At 36.2% G+C, this 20,955-nt stretch overlaps 1 protein-coding gene across 3 annotated transcripts; it reads left to right on the top strand.

Moving 5' to 3' along the window:
• The first annotated feature begins 763 nt into the window (after positions 1-763).
• Positions 764-20,293, top strand: TIAL1 (TIA1 cytotoxic granule associated RNA binding protein like 1). Of its 3 annotated transcripts, XM_063102499.1 has the most exons (13): positions 766-1,240; positions 3,925-3,986; positions 8,058-8,154; positions 13,463-13,612; positions 13,847-13,901; positions 14,060-14,147; positions 16,070-16,145; positions 17,383-17,491; positions 17,859-17,954; positions 18,115-18,199; positions 18,451-18,574; positions 18,916-19,055; positions 19,915-20,293. In XM_063102499.1, the coding sequence occupies exons 3-13, from the start codon at positions 8,143-8,145 to the stop codon at positions 20,039-20,041; spliced, it is 1,062 nt and encodes a 353-aa protein (XP_062958569.1). In that variant the 5' UTR covers positions 766-1,240; positions 3,925-3,986; positions 8,058-8,142; the 3' UTR covers positions 20,042-20,293. The 3 variants fall into 3 exon arrangements, with proteins under 3 accessions (XP_062958567.1, XP_062958569.1, XP_062958568.1); XM_063102497.1 differs by lacking the exon at positions 3,925-3,986 and having other exon boundaries at positions 764-1,240; XM_063102498.1 differs by lacking the exon at positions 3,925-3,986 and having other exon boundaries at positions 13,514-13,612.
• Positions 20,294-20,955: the final 662 nt, after the last annotated feature.

The raw sequence follows: 20,955 nt of genomic DNA, 5'->3' as shown, positions 1-20,955 counted from the left end.
AGAATTAAGTAAGAGGGTAGAAGGGGTAGTCATTTGAATAAAGAACGGCTCTTCTTACCCCCTATCCGATGAGATAAATGGGTACGTTAACTTCCGAAACTTGTAAAGCAATTTACAAGGCCACCTAAGCGAGGAACACCTATTGGCAGGTAAATGCGTCCAAACGACACGCCGGGCCTTGGGAAGTCCCCACGGGTCTACGCCAGGCCAGACTCTCTCCGGCCCGTCGCGCGAGGCGGCGGTTGACGACCGCGGGCGGGCCGTTGTGATAAGAGGAGAAGGGCCGGCAAGGCCTGCCGGCTCGAACGCCATGAGGAGCCACAGCACCGCCGGAGCCGCAGTTGAAGAAACCGCTCTCGGGCCGGACGGAGGCGGAGCAGAAGTTCAGGCTGAGCCAACAGAAGAGCCTTAAAATGCCTGGAGCAGCGCTGGGGCAGCCCCCAGCGCGAGGCACTCTGGGACTAGAAGTTCACTTCACGGACAGGGATTTTTCCCACTTTGTCTCGTCGCCTTTTAGTATATGTGCTGCCGAAGCGAGCACTGTCTCGTCGCCTTTTAACGTCGCTTTTACTCTTCTCGTCCCTTCCCATGCACGCCGACTTCCTGGTCGCCGCACGTCCTCACGTACGACTACACTACCCAGAAGTCTCGTCTTCGCGTCCCAGCGCGGCGCGGGTCTCTTGTGGACTACAGTTCCCAGCAGTCCTCTGGAGAAGCGCTTCCCTCTCTCCTTTCCAGGGCCACGGTTCCCAGAGACTTCAGCATCACGGCTTTTCTCTTTTTGCCAGATTTCTTCTGCAGTTGGTTGGGCTTCGGCCGGCCAGCAGGCCCATAGCGACGACGTGACCCGTCGTGAGAGGGCACAGAGTTTCCTCAACGGCCCGTTTTCCTCCCCGCTCAGTTATCCCCGGTGCAGGCCGTCGCGGCCGGCCTGAGCGGTGACCTGGCGGGCTGCGCCTGCGCTCTGCCCCGTTTCCTGCCTGGCTGGTGGCGGCGGCCATTTTGTCCATCCTCCTCCTCCTCCTGCTCCTCCTGGTTGGAGCGCAGTGTCCGGAGCGGGCTGGGGGGAGAGAGCCCGAGAGTAGGGTTCGGTGCCTTATCCTCTGTCCCCAGCCGGTGCCCGGAGCCCCCCTCCCCTTCCTCCCCGCCCCCTCCCCTCCCCAGCCCTGCCCTCCCCCTTGTCCCGGGATCGCTCCGTCGCACCCACCATGATGGAAGACGACGGGCAGCCCCGGACTCTGTGAGTACCCGAGACGGGGGCTGCCAGGCGCCGAGAGGCCCAGGCACCACGGGACGCTAAGGGAGGGAGCAGGAGCGAGGGGACCGGAGCCGGGACTCTCAGCTGCTCCCTGGCTGGGGCGGCGTGGACGCGAAGTGCATTCCTCATCTGTCCCCTGTTCCTTGGGAAGGAAGCCCTCCCTTCCCCCAAACACAGCCACTTCCTGGGCTCTGGAGCTTGTCTCGACCTTTTCCTCTCGCGCCCTTCTTTGCACACCCTTTACGGCCGTGGCTGTCAGGCCCAGGAGAGCTCCTGCTCCCCTCTGCTTCGGGGGCCCTGGGCTGGGCCGGTCCCAACGGGGGCAGGGCCTGGCGGGGGTGGGACTGGGGGGTGGGACCGCCGCTGCATCCCCTGCGGGCCCCGGGAATTAGCGATCACGCCCTCCACGTCCTCAGCTCCTGTCTTTCCAGGCTCTTTTCCCGAGAAAGCTGGACATTCTTCCTTCGCTCCAGCCCCTTCTCTCTTTCTGGCCCACGTGCCCCCGCCCACGCTGTCATTTCACCCGCTTCGCGCCCGCTACTTTTGAAGTGCGAGGAGGATGCCTCTTGCCGCCCGAGCATCTTTCCCTTCTTTGATGATGAAGTTTACTCTGAGCGCTCCCTACGCTAGACTGATTGACAGTTGTTAAATTCCTCCTGCTTTCTTGGTGTTGCCTCTTCCTAATTTGTTTGTGCGTCGAGAACTTCTGAGTCGGAAAAACTGATGTCTTAATCCGCTCTTCGACGTGTGTCTTTTGGGCGCTTCTTCTCCTGTCTTGCGTTGCTTTTTATCTGAAGCCCAACCTAATGAATGAATCTCATCTTGCGCTTAATTCGAGTTTCTTTCTTTTCCTAATGAAGAGTGATGACTCAGCATTTGCGTTCCTTTCCGGATAGTGTGGCACTCCTTTCTTTGCCTGCATCTTTTTTTTTTTTTTCCCTAAAGTCTGAGTAATTTCTAATGAAATGTTTAAATTGGGCACCTTCGTTTTCCCAGCCACCTGAGGCCCAGCACTCCTACCTTGAGTACAAGAAGTCAGATCGCTGCTTTGTTTCTCTTGCCTCTGTCTGTTATTGATATAATCATAGGTCACTTGGCTCTGCTGTCCGATGGGGAAATTAGTTTGGGGGGAATAGATGAAGGTGGATGGGCACTCAGAAAGTTTGATTAGCTTCTCATCTCTTCACTCCTACCAAAGAAAGTACGTTTATAGTTTTTTTGTTTGTTTGTTTTTGGGTTTTTTTGCGGCCTTGTATTCTTTTTATTCTTATTTTTCTAACGTCTCACTAAAGTATTTGACATCTTGTTTTGGGAATTTGAGGCCAACTTAGGCACATCAAATGTTTGAATAAAAAGCCTTCCTAATAGAAGGTTTATGTTTATGTTTTGTGTTGTCTTTTATTTCTGCCTTCTCTTCCCATAAAAGAGAATTGGTACAAACTTGAAATTTGTCTTTCAACATCTGTTGAAGCCAAGGCTTGGTATTTAGTTAGCGATGTGTGCTTTGATGGAAACATCTGGGAAAGCTAGATTTACCACCTACCTAGCATGTATTTAATTAACAAAGATAAAAGTTACATCGTATCTGAAAAAAATCTGAAATGTCATCATTGCATCATAATAGCTACTGGATAATTGGTAAAATGTCATGGCACATGTCTCATTAACTGTATCTGTTCCTTATGAAGAGGAATTTCTTATGGCACATGTCTCATTAACTGTATCTATGTGTTCCTTATGAAGAGGAATTTCTGGTTTTGTCCTGCTAAATAATATGCTTTTTCAGTATATTTTATTCATCTATCTTTACATCTGCCTTGTCTTCATCTGTTTTCCAGGAGACTAATAACCTATCTTCTTTGTTACCTATTCCCTAACTCTGCCTCCTCCACTCTCCTGTCCTTTCTCTGAAACACACTTAAGTTGTCTGTTTACAGTTGTCTAAAAATGTGACATGTATAGTATGAGTAAATAAACATCTTAAGCTCTGTTGTTCCTGTATGCCAGTACATGTTTACTATTCTGTCTTCCTTTTTCCTTCTCCCACTCTTCTCCATGGGAAGGGTTTTTTTTTTTTTTTTTTTTAGACAAGGACTGCTACATCTTCCTAGGTCTTACCCCTGCAGCACTTAGTTCACTGCCTGGAACATAAGAGGTACTCAATAAATATTTTACAATGATTATACTTCTTTCATTAAATTAGTATTAAGTCCTTTTTTTAGAAAGTCCTGATTGATTTAAAATTATAGGCAGATATTACTGTCATACGTGGTGCAGTCTGTTGATTTATATGTATATATTTTAAACCTTCAGATGTAAAATCTTGAGATAAAAGCAAACATTTCACAATTGGGATTTTTGTCAGAGTTTAATAAAAATAACGTATAGTAGTTTTTTTAAGTGTACATTTTGCATATTTCTCCTCAAACGGTTCTTTTAGATGCAAGTAACACGATGAAAACTTTGAACATGATTTTAGAGGTTGATATCTAGTAGGATTTTGTTTTGTTTGTTTGTTTATGGAGATCCTATATTTTACATTGTGATCTATGGATTAGGTATTCAAGTGGCTAGTATGTTTTTAAAAAATGTACTCTTAACAAAGCTTATCTTAAACTGTTTCCTTAAAATGCCTGTGTGTTACTAGTGAGGTTTTTTTCCTGCAGACACACACAAGCTAAGACATATGGTTCTATCTTCAGAAAACAATATGGTGTTTATAGCATAGGTAGGTCTTTAAATATTCATTACCTACAGTATTACTAATTTATTTGATGGTATTTAAAGTGGTATAGAATTGCTTTGATGTTGAGCTTAAAGTTCTATTTGTCATATAGTTGCTTTAAAGGTCTGTTTTCTGATGTTTTTTCATTCTCATTTGACATTTATTTGGGGGTATTATGTATTGGGTAACTTGTGATCTAAAAAATCAAATGAGATTATGCTGTATAATACTGGTATTGGAACTGGACTGCCTGACACCTGCCTTGTAGGACATACCTTTCAGGCTTGTGTTGTGTGTAGTTTTGTAGTGCAGTGATTTGATACATGGTATATCTGAGCTTACAATACAACACTAAGTTGTAACAGTGTTCTATTGTAGTTTATTTTCTTCACCTATCCGATGCACCAAAATCAGTAGAAATTGTGTATCTGGGATAATACCATGTTATGCAATGCCATCCTTTAAGGCTATTCTTTTTTCCTGATACTCAGTCAAAAAGAAGAAATAAACTAATGATTTGGAGTATAATCCAAACACTTTAAGAGCAAAGCAGAAGAAAATACTTTAAAATGTCATTATAAAATTGACTAGTTATACCATGGACTTGGCTATATTATGGCTATAATCAAGCCCCTTGTTCAACTTAATCATATTCTCTGTTTCTTTAAAGCATGTGTGTGTATGTGTATGTGAATATCCATTACATATATAGTTGGCCAGTTAAATTGTACCTCCTGTACCTTTCCTCCACCTTCCCTCCTTCCTAAAGTGAAATACTGACAAATTAAACAATTCATTAGAGATCTGTTGAAGGATATTGTTGCAAAATCTCCTCCTGTGTAGGAACTTGCCAAGAACAAAAGCAGAAAAGTTACTTTAATGGAAATTTAGCCATAGTATTTTGTGTAAAAGTGCTGCTAATTTCAGCCTTAGTAGGACTACTTTTCAGAGTGACAGCACATTCACTGTTGAAAAAATATCCTTAGTCTTCTAAGAGGCATGATGTTCTTAACTTAACATTCTGCTCAGTTGGACATAGGAAGTAGTTTGGCAATGTGAACTTTTGCCTACAGTCAAACTGCTAATTTTCTAGTCTCAACATGGATTTTAACCCCGATGTTAGGGAAAAGGTATCATTTTCAGTTTTTAATGCTTCAGTTCCTACAGTTCCTGTTCTTAGAAGACAAAATAGACCCTAAGGTATGCCTTTTCTTTTTTCTTATTTTTCCTTGAGTTAAAAATCGTTTTGGAATTTCCTAAGTATTTACTCTTTGAATTGACCCCTCAATACTAAGAATTTGAGCCATTTGTCTTTTTTGTGTTATTTTGTATAGGTTCTTAGGTAGAAATTACATACTTAAGAACTTGGAACTTTAATCCGAACATTGTTGACTACTTCATAACCATAGCAGAAAGAAAGTGAAGTGTAGAAATTATAATTTGGAAAGAAAAAAGATATCATTTCATTAAACTGCCAAGAGATGATCTTGTTAGGTCAAGTATTAAACTTTGTCTTAAATATTTTTGTTCGTATTTATTTGGGGACAGATTATTTTATGATAATGTGAAGGCACTTATGCAGTATTGAAGTATTTTAAAAGCTGTAAGATGTGTCTCTATTAAGTATTATGTTGCATGAAGACATGTGTAAATGTGTGAATTATAGAACTCTGAATAAAGGAAAGGCAATCTGAAATTTGGGTAAAATTTAGGTGAAATTATATAGTGAATTATGGACTTTTTATTGTTATGGAGAGTCTGTTATGTTAGTTTTTGAAATTAAGTTTGCCCTTACCACTTAACTTTTAGTGGAAATATTTGAAAAATAGGAATCCTTAAAACTGAATTTTTCTATAAGTATTTCATGGCATTCTAAACCTAGCTATTAACATTTTGATCTTTGGCATCATGCTAGAAATATAAATTAATAATACATCTAAATGTGCCTCTAGAAATTCTTCAAAATCTATAGGACATAGGTTGACTTGGAATAAAAATCCTATTAAACAGCAGCAGCTTTTATAATGACTATTAGTTATGGATGGTAATTAATGCCCATGCAGTTTTTCCTGAACAAATCGATGTTTAAACAGTAATGCTACTTCAAAACTGTTTAAATCATTTAAAATTTGTTATATTAAAATGATAATTCTATTTGAATTTTGTTACAAGCAAGCTCCAATATGTGAAAATCAGTTTTATCCACTCTATTTGCAGAAATGAGCTAATTAGCCTTTTAGGGACTGTGAGCATGATATTTAGAAGATCAAGATGACTTATTCATTTTCCTTATAGACAAGTCTACCTTGTATAAAGAAATTATTCCATGGATACAGGCTCACAAACCCCTATGAGTTAAAAAGGAGCAGGCAGTTATCCATGTTTAGCTCATAATCTTATAACCTTTCACTACTGCTGGAAAAAGTATGTCACTGCATTGGCCTACCGATGGGTCAGCTCTACTTTAATTAGAAGGAAAAGATGGCATAGTGGACCTAAACCAGTTTGTCACTGGCTTAGTCTTCTATTTAAGTAACAATGGACATATGTTTCAATTTTAGAGCATGTAAACTAAGGTCTTTAGTACTCATTGCAGTGAAATTCTGAACTGAACTGGAAAATTGCTACTCATTCTTAATTAGATTTTTTTTTTTTTTTTTTTTTTTTACTTAACCTTAGCTTTCTCAGCCCATTTTTTTCCCTTTCAGAGTGTTCCATCTTAAAGCAGTTATGTGTTTAATATGGTAGCCATGTTGCAAGGCTTATTTTGGTCTTAGTATTGTTTCCAAATTAACACCTGGCTGTATATTACAGTTAGAAAAATAAAATTTATGTCCTTCTATTTTCATAAGAAACTGTGTTAAATTTTACAAATATTGTTTGGTTTATGAGGTTGTTCATAACAGATACAAGGTTGAGTAATTATGCACTGAGTACCAGAAAGACAAAAGTTTGGCAATTTATTGAGAATAAATGAAGATAAATCCATGGTACAAGACATAAACCAAGGTGGTCAGCCTGATGATGGAGTAGTCGTTTTTCTTTTCTTTTTTAAAACTTACCCTGTATTTAAAATCTTTTATATGAAACATATTCAATTTGTAATTAGGGAAAAAAAAACACCCAAATCTTTTATTTTTTATTTATTTTTTTAAGATGACTGGTAAGGGGATCTTAACCCTTGACTTGGTGGTGTTTGGACCCTGCTCTCCCAAGTGAGCTAACTGGCCATCCCTATATAGAGATCGGAGTCCGTGGCCTTGGTGTTATCAGCACTACACTATCCCAAGTGAGCCACAGGCTGGCCCAAAAACCCCAAATCTTTAAATAGCTATAGTCAAACCTATACATGGATTTATCTTAATTTTTCTCTGAAAATTTCTAAAGAAATCTTTATATTTGCTTTGTTATCCCCATAAAGGTTTATTTTGTTGATTCTGATGCATTTTGGATTAAGAAACTTTATTATTTTACTCTGCTCTCCTAAAACAAAATAATGAAGACATATTATAACTAACAATCTTATTTAGCCAAAAGCAAAAAACAAAACAAAACCCATCCACCCTCTGTGTATTTAGCTATAATTTTACTCTTAATTCTATCCTTAGCTCATGTAATTGCTTTGGTTGGGAGTCCAAGATAAACTCATTTATATCTAATATTCCCTTATGGTCAGGTGTTTTAATGAATCAGTATTTGTCATATTTGTGTGTGTGGTGTGATAAATTATTTTGAATTGTGGTTATCTTGAAACTGGTTTAAATTTTTAACAATTAGAATAAGATGAGAATATGATATATAGGGTACAGAATAATATACCTTTGGAGTATGCAAGATCCCATTACTTTGTTCTTTATAATGTCTTCTGAAGTGGTATTTTAATGGCCTAAGAACAAGTGTTGCTGTCCTAAATAAGAGTTAATCTTACTTTCATAGGATCAGGCTTGCTTGGAAAAATTTTATTGAAGACAGAGGAAGTTAAAATGAAATAAAAGGTGATGAATTAAATGATAACACATTAAAGCCAGAGTTGAAGAAAAATTGCTGATAATGTATTTTTTTCTTCTTGTACAGATACGTAGGTAACCTCTCCAGAGATGTGACAGAAGTCCTTATACTTCAGTTATTCAGTCAGATTGGACCCTGTAAAAGCTGTAAAATGATAACAGAGGTAAGACCTTCCCAGTTACATGTGCTGTCAATTAGCACGATGGTTAGCATTCTGAGGTACATGGGTTGATTAGCATTTTTAAAATTCATTTTATGCCTTAAGTTATTCTGGTGAAGAGATTTGTGTTTGATGTTTGACTTATTACTCTGATTTGGCTGACACACTAGGCTTAGAATGGAGTTTTGTTTGAGAGGGCAAAGTTTCTGCGTGGTTATTTTCAAGCGGTCATTTTTCATGATAAGTGATTCTGCTTGTAAAAAGTTGTTAAGAGCTTATCTCAGAGTGGTGAAGAACCTGATGGTATTTCATAACAATTCCAGTAAGAATATTAATGATTCAGATAGTATACATTTAAAGTTTAGGAACTGGTATACGTTAAAGAACATTATGTTATCATGTGCATAGTATAGCACCATGTTTCTTATTCATCTTCAGTAAATACTAATGACTGAGCAACCTTTTGGAGATAAGCATTTAAACTGTTAGAATAATAATTTTGTTGTCCTTTTTTCAAAGAAAACTTTTTATACATTTCCTGGATAAGACTCTGTAGCAGTGCCCAATGACTCATGTTTCAGTTGTTCATTTCTTCCTTGTCTTTTTGTTTATTCATCAAGATGGGTTTTTTTTGTTTGTTTGTTTGTTTTTTACTATTTACTATGTACCAAATTCTACACTAAGTGCTAGGGGTACAGTGGTGAATAAGACGGTTCCTAGCTGCATAAATTTTACAGTCTAGTAGGGAGACAGGAGTTAACAGGCACGTAGCGTATGGGATAATAAACGCTATGGAAGCAGACAGCTTCAAGTGCTGTGGGAGCGTATCCAGTGCAGTCTTAGGTCAGGGGAGGCATCTTGGAGGAGTCGGTGTCTAGGTTGAAACCTAAAAGAATAGTTACCTTTTTGGGCGGGGGTGTACAGCTAGCCAGGAAGGGGATCTGAACCTTTGACCTTGGCATTATAACCTGAAACCTAAAAGGATGACAACAGAAACTGGCTAGAAAGGAATTTGGGGAAGAAGGGATTCCAGACAAAGAGAAGAATGTTGATCCAGGCTGGTAGAGAGAGAAAGCGGGAATGCTTGTGAGAGAATGAGAGGGAAAAATAGAAATTATAGCATGGATGGAGTTTAAAATGGGATTAGTCGTGAGAGATGCCAGGAGATGAGGCAGGAGTGTTTGGAATGGGTTGGAAGTTGTGCTAAGGAGTTTGTGTTTTATCCTGAGATGGGGAACTATTAAAAACCTGTAAAGGACATTGACCTTTTGATCTTCTTTTCTGATGGCAGTCATCTTTCTTTTCTGACATATTATATTTTTCCTTCTTTCCTTCCTGTCTTTGATTATTTATTCATTCATTTTTTCATTCATTAGACACTATTCAAGACATGGGGGATATAATGGAGACCTGGAAAAATGAGGTCCGCAGGCACATAGGGATAAGAGCCACGAAGAGAGTAAAACAGAGTTCTGGGATGATGATTGGAAGATTGGTGCTATATAGGCTAGGTGGTGAGAGAAGATACCACCTCTTTGAGCAAGATAGGAATAACAAGATGGTGCCATCTATGTTAAGAGCTGCAGGCAGAGGAAACAGCAAATATAAAGGACTTATATTGGGAATGATCTTGTTGTGTTTGTGGAACTAAAGACCAGGATAGCTAGAACCTGATGAGTGACGGAGGGGATTGGTAGGAAATGAGTCTAACAAGGTAGGCAGGATTCAGGATCACATAGGGCAGTACAGGCCATGACAGAGTTTAGGTTTTACTCTGGTTGCAGTGGCAGGCCATTGGAGGAGTTTGAGCAGGGGGCTGAGGTGTCTTGATTTGCATTTTTAAGATTACTCTTTGTAGAGAATTACTATTGTGTGGAGAATGGATTGTAAGGGACAAGGGTGGAAGGAGAGAAACTAGCTGGGTTTCCCTCACTAGTCTAGGTAGGAGATGATGGGGGGTTGTTCTTTAGAATGATAGCCAAGGAAATAGAGGTAGGTATATTTGGGATATATTTTGGAGGAAGAACCCATAGGACTAGCTTGTCTGTGGGATGTAAGGGAAAGGAAGAAATCAGGAAAGACTCTAAGATCCTTATTAGTGCAGATATATGGGCGATAATGCTATTGATTTACTAAAATGGGATGACTGAGGGACTCAGGGAGGTACAAGATGGAAGGGGGTGGTGGTGGCAATCAGGAGTTCTGCTCTGGCAGTGTTAAATCTAAGATGTGCATTAGACATCTAAATGGATGGTTATTTGTATGCAGTTGGATAAATTAGTTTAGAACTCTGGAGGGACAAGTGCTGAAGTTTGCAGTGGCATTTGAAGCCATGGGACTGGACGAGATCACCTAGAGAGAGTGATGGTAAAGTACAGGGACTGAGGTCCAAGCCGTGGAGCAGCTCAACGTTTAAAGTTACGTTTAGAGTTCGAGTTAAACTACCTGCTGAAAGATCCTGCATGAGGAAACAGGAAAACCCAGAGAGTATGATAGGATCAAAAGAAGAGAATGGCTAAAGGGGTAGGATAGTAGTCCTGTCTTCACTAGTAGTCAGCTGTTTTGAATTCTGCTTTGAAGTCAAGACAAGGACAGAAAAGGGTCACAGATCATCGGTGAGCTCAACATGCAGTTTCAGTGGCAGGATTCAGTGGGAAGCTGACAGGAGTGGTTTAGGAGAGGATGGGGCGTGAGAAGGTAAAAAGAGTCACTAGAAAATTTTTGAGAAACGTGATAACGATTTAACAGTATTTTTAAAAAAGCCTATGTGTGTACAGCCATTTGAGGGATGGAGGGAGTGAAATGAATTTTCATCCATATTCATATTCTGGAACTCCTAGACTTGAACTTGCAAATAGTTATAAAATCTCATATTTCACTGTCTTGACATTTCTGTCATCCAACAAAAATTGATGACAACACTAATTAAGGTAAGGAAATCATTGATTTTTAGAGTGTCACTTGGTGGTGCTGTAAATGGGAAGCGTCCAAAGGGCATGAACTCCAGTACAGAATATCTAGCATCTAGACATTTATTTTCCTTTCATAAATTTTACTTAAGTATATGAAAAATACTGTTTCCCCTTAGTTTTATGATTTTTTTTTACTAGATGTTGTTTATGATAGATACTAGCTTTCCCTATGGTAAGAGTGAGAAAAACACACACTCTTTCCTCCGCTGTCACAGCACAACAAACAACACAGACCAAATGTGTGGGAATTTCTCCCCACCAGCAAGCAAGCCAGCAATACTCCAGCAGATACCAGCTGTGTGCCCTCCAATTCAATTCCGACACTGTCTACCTGAGGATAGTGTTAGATTGTACAGAGTGAGGGCTCAATCCGCTTCAAATGTCAGTCACAATTCCAGGCCTCTGGAACTTCTTACCAATCAGCTATAAATCAGGGTTCCTACAACCTTCTCTTTGCATTTTATTAGTTTGCTTGAGTGGCTCACAGAACTCAGGGAAACGCATCCTTAAATTTACTGTTTTATTAGAAAGGATGTTACAAAGGATAGGGACGAACACACATTGCGTACATGTACACATACATGGATACATTGGGTGGGATCTAGCCTGCTCCTAGTTAGATAAATTTGAAATCTGTATGCATGAATTTCCTAAAGCCTGTGATTGTAATAGATCTACCATTGGACCTGTATAGGTTTTGCTACAATTATCAGTGTTTCCCATAGAGACCATCACAGCAGAAGAGGTAGGAGTAAAAGGAAAAATCAACTAGCACAATTGTAGCTTCCTATTTACTTTTTTGTTTTATTTTGTTTTTTGGCGGCTGGCTGGTGTGGGGATCTGGACCCTTGACCTTGGTGTTATAACACCACGCTCTAACCAACTGAGGTAACCAGCCAATCTCTTATTTACTTTCAAATCCTTTCTTCGATGAATGTTTCTGGTAAATGTTAACTCTTACAAGAGGAATTTAAGTATTTTAATTTGGAGTCTTTCCCCCATTTCCTTTCTCTACTTCTTAGAAAAGTATTCACATAGCTACAACAATAGGATTTTGTATAAGAGCCCATAGTTTTCTTGTCAGTATTAATGATCCCACTCTTTTCCCCTTGAGGAAATGCCTTCTAGTTGCTTTGTCGCTGTTGTTTAGATGTCTTATTTTGGATTGGTCTTCTAAAACTTTCCTGGAGTGAAAAACAGTAGTTGTTGAAAATAATTTTATTTTATCTGATATTTTTAATCCCTTGTAAGTCCACTAGAATTCCACATTTTAAATATTATCCTTTTAGGGCATTTTTCATTGAAAAGTGATCAATGTTTTTAACTTTATGTAAAAAATATATTCGTACAGTTGTGCAGCTGTTCAGTATAGATTGCAATTTTATAAAAATTCATTTCCATTTTGATTGTTAGGTGGTAAATGTTGATATAGCTTAGGTAGCACTACTTTCTCACCATCTTTATAAATGTGTATTTGCCAACTACTATCAAGCACAGTGTTATAGAACATATTTAATAAATTTTTTTTGTATTGGTGTTTTTATGGTGTAAAATTGTAGCTTTGTCCTGGAATATTTTATTTAGACACATTTTCAGAAATTCTTTTCTTGATCACTAGTGTATTTCTCTGGTCTTTGGGAGACCAAATTTAAAGTATATAGAATCTCCAGTATGTTAGACTGTTTTGGAAAATAAGGAATTAATTTCAGTAGCTGATTATAAATCTTAAATTTTTCTGTTTTTATTCTCATTCTTTCCTTATCCAGAACAGAAATATATATAACCCAGTCTTTCTAGCAGTACAAAGTACCATCATTTGTAGTAGAAAACCTAGTTTTGATCAGCAGTAAAGTTTATAAAGTTGGTTCATTTCTGTATTTTTTATAGTCCTGGGATACAGTTTATGAAGGATTATGATGCATAAGTAGAATTTATCCTTATAAAGATAAGAGTGCAGTGTTATAATACCAAGGTCTAGGGTTCGGATCCCCATACTGGCCAGCTGCCAAAAAGAAAAAAAGTGGAGAAGAGCAGTGGTAAGGAGTGGTCCTCATCAAATCTGAGTTTGAGGTTTTTCTTTCTATGTATTTGGTCTAATACATGTAAGCTTCCATTTTATATTCATCCTTCACCAGAATTCTGTATTTTCATTTAATACTGATAGTCATGATTCTATACTGCTTTTATAGTTCCGTTTGAGTACAACGGTATTCTGAGGTACAAAGTTAGGTTGAGCTGTAAATCTTATTTTTTAAGTGTTAGGCTTTCATAAGCTTATGCAATCTCACTTGTTACATTCCTAGCTATCAGTAATGTTTTTTCCTGGATTTTCTTCTCAGCAACCCGATAGCAGAAGGGTCAACTCTTCTGTTGGATTTTCTGTTTTGCAGCATACAAGCAATGACCCATATTGCTTTGTGGAATTTTATGAACACAGAGATGCAGCTGCTGCATTAGCTGCTATGAATGGGAGAAAAATTTTGGGAAAGGTAAGATAATAGAATGGTGGTACCTTATGAGTACATATATTTGCATGTGAAATTAGTTTGTATTCTTTCTTAGCAAATTCTTAAACAGATACTCAGCTGCTGAGTGATGGTTTTACTTTATTTAGCCTAGTGCTTTTACAAAAATAATCCTGCTTGGTAAATGATTTAATAAGTGGTGTTACAATTCATTATGACATGCCTAATAATTGTATTAAATATAATCTTTATTTTTAGGAAGTCAAAGTAAACTGGGCAACAACACCAAGTAGCCAGAAAAAAGATACTTCCAGTAAGTACTCCTGCTGCATTTTACTGTGGAAGAGTTCTGAAATTATCCTGGCAGCATTATGAGCTTAAGTAGGGTTTTTTCCTTCTTTTAGTGTTGCCTAAAAAAAGGTTTAATAGCTGACTTCTTAAGTATTTGATTATCAAATGCTTTGATTTCAGATCACTTCCATGTGTTTGTTGGGGATTTGAGTCCAGAAATTACAACAGAAGATATCAAATCAGCATTTGCCCCCTTTGGTAAAATATCGTAAGTATCATAGTTAGTACTACACTCAGTATTAACAGGCAAAATTGTATATGATTAACTTGTATTGGAATTAAGATTTTCTTTCTCTAGTTAGTGTGTTTTGTTTTTTGGTTTTTGGCTCTTTTTTTTTTGGTGGTTTGTTTTGCTTTTTGAGTAGTAGATGTTGTTGAAAATGTTAACGTCATTTCAATGTTTTGGGATCTTGTTTTCTTCTAATCCTGTGTAAAATATGTTTAAAAAATTTAAGTGATTCTGTTTGTTATATTTGAAGCGGAGGTTTAAGTGGTAAAACTTATAAAGTCCTGCTTTTTGTGAGATGTTTTCAAAATTTGGTGGTTAAGGATAATGGGTTAATCAGAAGTAAATATGATTTATACTGTGTATTAAACTTTTGTAGGAGGAATTTATAAATGGGGAAAAGTAGGCAACTCTATGGGAATATTGTGGTTAAATTGGAAATGTTCATGTTTAATTATAATGATAAATGTGTTTGGTATTTTAGCTATAAGTGAAAAGTAGTACTATTACAATATTAAAATGTTTCAATGTCTGAGTCATAAATGTGGGATTAATTAGTAGATTGTTTTTGTTAGTGATATATTATTTTGCTACTTATGGGGCAAATGTGGTTTGATTTTTAACAGTTTATGCTCAAATTTTGCTGTTTGTTACTTGATCAAGTATATTGGAAAATTAAAAGTGGTTGCAACTTTTATAAAATGTTTATTACAGTTTATCTTTCTGATTAAAATCAGTTTAATTTGTATGTTTCCTGTATATTTAAATTAAATGTTTTAGTACTACTTTGTAGGAATATGTTTCAACTAAGAACAACAGTTTTTTTCTCTATATAATTTGTTGTTCTATAGATATAATTTATTTGAAAGAAAGATTTAATTCTTAATTTTCTATTTTAATATTTGCTTTGCTTTTTAATCTAAATGTGGTAAGTAGTACTGTTTTAAAAATCAGTATAAAAATAATACAGGTTGCTGTTTTTCAATCTTTATTTATGCCTGAGACCTGCAGTTTTTCTAAAGTCCAAGTCACAATTAAAAGTAATAGCATTCTGGTTATTTTGCAGAATTGCTCATAAGAATGGACAGGATCTTGAAGGCTAACTGCAAGGAACTGTGCACACTGGAACTCAGTTGTAGATTTTTTTTCTCATTTCTATTTATTCTTATTATACATTATTTATATATACATATTTTAGTATTTACATTTTAACATTCTATATTCAATGGAGTTCTATATTTCCAATCATTTTAACTTACTCACTAAAATTTCTGTGTAAATTTGTTGTTTTCGTACTGGTGTGCTTAGCATTGTTGTTAGTTTTTTATTCTCCTTTCTTAAATTTCTGAAAATGTCAATTTTTCAAAATTTACAGCTGCCCAAACTCCAAAATGATGGTAGAGAATTGACCAAGAAAAATAAAGAAATCTGTTAACAGGCCATGTATGCCTTTTTAATTCCTATTTTTTCCTCTTTTTCAATTTTTTAATATTTCATATATTTTGTATCAGTAGGCAGAAGACATTTAACTATTTAGAGATTGCATGGTAAAGTAGTTAGCATTGTTACAGTAATTTATAGAATCAGTAAACCTTATAGGACACTAGCAAATAGAATGTTAGAAAAGGAAACTGTTGTTCCTGTTAATCTTCAACTTTGAGCATTTAGTTTAGAAAGCATAGGCTATTTGATTAGGTTGCATGTTTATTACATGTTTTTGTCCTACTGCTTTTTTCTAACAGGTAAAGAAGCATTAGGGAGAGTTCAGGAATGGCTATAGTTAATTAGGGCTAACTGGAATATTATTTTTAAAAATGCTCACAATACAGTGTGTGTGGTTCCTTTTAGTTTTTATTTTGAGGGTGACTCTTACTTCCCTCATTTAGCTGTGCTTCTTTTCACAGGGATGCCCGGGTAGTTAAAGACATGGCAACTGGAAAATCCAAAGGCTATGGTTTTGTATCTTTTTATAACAAACTGGTATGTTCTTTCCACTCAATTTAAATTTTTTAATGCTAAATTTCATCATTAGTATATCATATCTGAAACGAGTATGTTTAGATGCTAACTATAGGCACAGCTTTTATGTAATTTTGTGTGTGTTTCAATAAAAGTTTAATTCTTTCATAAACTTGGAAATAAATTGCTGGGAAAAGATAGGGTGATTACACTATAAGGAAGATTATTAAAATTGCATTTGTGTATTGGTGAAGGTAAGATTTGTTAGAAGTAAAGCCTAAGACTAAGCAAAATGAGCTATTCTGAGTCTTAACTATGAAAATATTAGTTTTAACTCTTTTTAAAATTATTGTCCATACTTTTATAACTGGGATGTTAATGACTACAGGAAATTATGCAAATGAAAATTTAAATAATCCATCTTGATTTTTGCAGGTATTCTTTAAGAAAGAGGTACCAAAATATCTAAGTACTTGCACTAACTGTAACATTAAATAATAAAGTAGGGTTTTATTTTAGAACAGTTTCTACACCTTAAATTATGTACACTTTAAAAACAGGTAACTTAAATTACTTACATTTCGTTTAAGATAAAGGGCCAGAGTTGTGTTCTGTCTTTGTTTAGATTAATTTTAAATTCACATTGATTTGGGTAATCTAAACTTGTTTTTTATTGACAGCCATTTTACAGCATTCTGAATCATAATTCAGAAGTCTTCTGTCTCAAAATAGATGTTTAATCTTGTGTCATAATTATAATTCATTACTAAAAGAATATAGATGTGGGGGGGTAGGTAGTTTAGACTATAACATTAGAGTTTTTATATATTATTCAGTAAAAGTTATATTACAAATCAACCATTAAGTTAAATATTTGAAGATGACTTTGTCTTGTGGGATTTCTGTTTTCTTTTTTATTCAAATGTGTATATTTGAGAAACTAAAAAAATTTGTGGGGTTTCCAGTGGGGTTGTGATTTTTTCTTGCATATTTGATTTATGATAAATTTCCCTTTACTCGAACTTAAATGCTATCCTGGTATTTTGAAATCTGTAAATAAAAATAATTTTTATTAATTACTCAAGTTCAAATCATTTTTTTGTCAGTAATATTTTTGTTTAGGATGTTTAGTGAATTCATTTACTGATGACATTTATTGGATCCAGCAGTGCCAGCATTTTATTTCATCTTACTGGGTCTTATATTCCACTATTTTCATTGTTTGTGGTTGTTCTTTCTTTCCTCTTTTTCTGTCTAGGATGCAGAAAATGCAATTGTGCACATGGGAGGTCAGTGGTTGGGAGGTCGTCAAATCAGAACCAATTGGGCCACACGTAAACCACCTGCACCTAAAAGTACACAAGAAAGTAAGATATGTCCTCTGTATATGTTAAAATTATGGATTTTTCACAAAATCATGAATTAATGTAGTCTTTATTTTTTAATATTTAAATTAGTGTTGCAAGACTCATCTTTAATTTCATTATCTGAAAATAATTGGGCTTTGGTATAAATATTTTTGGAACTGTGAACCACCTGATTTTATAGATCAAATCTATATTAGATCATAGCATTGAGAAAAATATTGTATTTTCTTCTCCCATTCAGGCATATCTTAATATCATATAGTAATTAACTAAAAGTAATTAACTAAAATATCATATAGTAATTAACAAAAGGTAGTTTTACAATACTGTATAACAGTCAGCATTTTTGTTTTCTTTCTGCATATAGACAACACTAAGCAGTTGAGATTTGAAGATGTAGTAAACCAGTCAAGTCCAAAAAATTGTACTGTGTACTGTGGAGGAATTGCCTCTGGGTTAACAGGTACAGTGTTTGGTTTTCTAATCACCCTCTCTGTGGTGTTTCATCACTCCACTCTGTGGAGTTTCATCACTATAGTTATGAATTTCATGATATACAATTATCATGAAAATATAAATATGAAGAGCCTTAAATATTTTATCTGTATGTTTTTGTTTTATAGATCAGCTTATGAGACAGACATTCTCACCATTTGGGCAAATTATGGAAATAAGAGTTTTTCCAGAGAAGGGGTATTCATTTGTCAGGTAACATTCTACCGGTAATATCATCATTACTCTTAAATTTGATTCATTTCCTTCAGTTATGTTATTTAAATCCCCCCTGCCATCTTAGAGTTTGTTATTTTAGTACTTTGCAATATCAAACTTTTAATTACCTACATAATGTCCTAGGAAAAATATCAACTTACAGGTATAAACTAATGAGTTTCTGTATTATTTACTGTGTCAAGTTCTTAAAAAATAAAAGACGAAACCACATTATTTTTTTCTCTTAGATTTTCAACCCATGAAAGTGCGGCCCATGCCATTGTTTCGGTGAATGGTACTACGATTGAAGGACATGTGGTTAAATGCTATTGGGGTAAAGAATCTCCTGATATGACTAAAAACTTCCAACAGGTAATTCGATTTTTCATAGCATTTTTTAAGGTTTCCATCTTACATATCTACATAAAAAGCTTTGTATACTCTGTAAAATAAATAATAAAATAAAGCATATAGCTACTTTCAGTTGATTGTATTAATGCTATTTCAAAATTGATTATTTTGTGGTATTAACTGAATCTTAATACTTTCTTTTCACAGGTGTCACCACCCCAATAAACTTAGACAATGATAAATAACAGAGTCCTATTCACATAAGGGTGCTTACTTAGTTTTTCTCTTCCTTGTCTCCCACTCTTTCTTCAAATACGGTGTTTCTTACTTGTTTCCTAAAACAATAATTTGCTTTTTCCTAGGTCGACTATAGTCAGTGGGGCCAGTGGAGCCAGGTTTATGGAAACCCACAACAGTATGGACAGTATATGGCAAATGGGTGGCAAGTTCCACCTTATGGAGTATATGGGCAACCATGGAATCAACAAGGATTTGGAGTAGAGTAAGTTGTTTTGGTTTTTCCAGTACAGAAGCAGATACAGATACAGTTCTGATGAAGAAAATAAGAAAGTGTGTTTTGCAAGGGAGAATTTCTTTAAATTATCTATATTCAACTATTTGGCATTATAAGCGTTGTAGAAACAAATCTAATGGGATGTTATTTATGAGGCTCAAAAATTACTTCTTATTACCTAGGTGAAAAGGGAAGTTGGGGTAACATTTGGTGTGTACTGCTATCCCTGTAAACAGTTGGTAGAATTTGACTTACATTTCTAATATGTTATTTTATTTATTTGTTTATTTTTGCATGTGAAAGATCTTTGTCTATATATTTTCAGAAATTTGATGATTTTATGCCTGTTTGGCTGTGTGGAAAATCTCAGAAATTCATGTAATGCAAAGTAGTTTGCCTTTCTCCGCCCTGCCCCCCGCCCCTTTGTTGACAGAGTGGGTGGGTTGGTCCCTTATAATTTTTTTCCCCAGGCCAGCCTAGATTTTACTTTCACTGGTTTCTTCTTTTAAGACATTGCAACATGAACTTGTGTTTTAAATATTTCTGATAAGTACATAGACCAGGTATGCAATATATGATGGGTGGATGATGTGTTAAATTATTTATCAATTTAAAAAATCAGTTTTCTTATATTCTTCAGAGACGTCATTATGCTAGGTTGTGGTAATCTTAACAAAAATTTTAGGCTGATAGTGGGATATGTGTTCTACATATGTCAGCCTTAAAACTTTATTTCTTGTAGGTTTGTTGATTTCTAGTTGTCCATTCTGTGATTGTGCTTGATTTTTTCTTAATATGGATGATTTTTTTCTTGTGTTTGCTGAAGTTTTTTTTTTTTTCTTCCAAGTCAATCACCTTCTGCTGCTTGGATGGGTGGATTTGGTGCTCAGCCTCCCCAAGGACAAGCTCCTCCCCCTGTAATACCTCCTCCTAACCAAGCTGGATATGGAATGGCAAGTTACCAAACACAGTGAGCTGGGACTCTAAACAAAATTGTAATTTGTGATAGGCTTCGATTTCCTGTGACACTCTGAAGACATGAAAGTAGACATCGGAAAATGAAAATATTTATTTTAAAAATTGAAATGTTTGGAACCTTTAGCACAGCTTTGCTTTGGTGAAGGACACATGTCTTCTAGTTCTGCCTTTTTAAGTTTTTGTTCATGATGGATATGAACATGATTTTTCTTTGTGTACAAAAACTGAAATAAAGTCAATAAAGACAATTCTGACTACAAATTTTGATATAATAGGAGAAGTGGGTAATACATTTTGATTCTTAGATACTATTCCATTTTTATCTTGCTATTCAGTATTTTAATTCACTGTGTTTTTAAAAGAGCAAAAAAGGGATGATCATGAAAAACTGGGAATCACATATAAGTTCATCCTGAATCCTGATACTCCCCTCCCCTCCCTTGAGGTGGACCACTTTTGAAGTCAGCTGAAAAAGTGTGATATTAAGAAGAAATGCATGATTTTGGAATCGCTTTGGAGGAAATACTTACTTTCTGTATGCCTAAAGAAACTGAAGCCAGACTGAAATTTTGCACCCTAAATAAGGAACGGCATTGTCTGAGTTACTTGAGCAAATGTTGGTGGTCCACATTAAGACATATTTTTAGAACTTCAAAAAGTATTGATTATTAAAACTGTAGTATATTACATTTCATTGGGGGGGGGAATTCCAAGTATGTTGTTTGTATTAAAGTCAGACAGTCATACTTGTGCTTTTACATGAAGTTTAAATAATATACATTGTAAATACTGAATTACTACAGTGTTTTAAAAGCATGCTTCAACATAGAAGTAGCAGCAATGTAATTATTTGAAGTAACACTTAACACACTTCACTGCATTGAATGCAGTGGATTGATAAGAATGTTTA

This window comes from Cynocephalus volans, chromosome 7 (genome assembly GCF_027409185.1).
Source record: "Cynocephalus volans isolate mCynVol1 chromosome 7, mCynVol1.pri, whole genome shotgun sequence".
Classification (NCBI taxonomy): domain Eukaryota; kingdom Metazoa; phylum Chordata; class Mammalia; order Dermoptera; family Cynocephalidae; genus Cynocephalus; species Cynocephalus volans.
This window is presented reverse-complemented; position numbering and strand designations above follow the sequence as displayed.

What these genes read in the sequence shown, in the direction of transcription:
- TIAL1 (XM_063102497.1), top strand. Translation starts at nt 1,209, where the DNA reads ATGATGGAAGACGACGGGCAGCCCCGGACTCT. An exon ending in GCTGTAAAATGATAACAGAG is followed by an intron (nt 8,155 to 13,462) that starts GTAAGACCTTCC and finishes TTTTCTTCTCAG; the next exon opens with CAACCCGATAGCAGAAGGGT. An exon ending in GGAGAAAAATTTTGGGAAAG is followed by an intron (nt 13,613 to 13,846) that starts GTAAGATAATAG and finishes CTTTATTTTTAG; the next exon opens with GAAGTCAAAGTAAACTGGGC.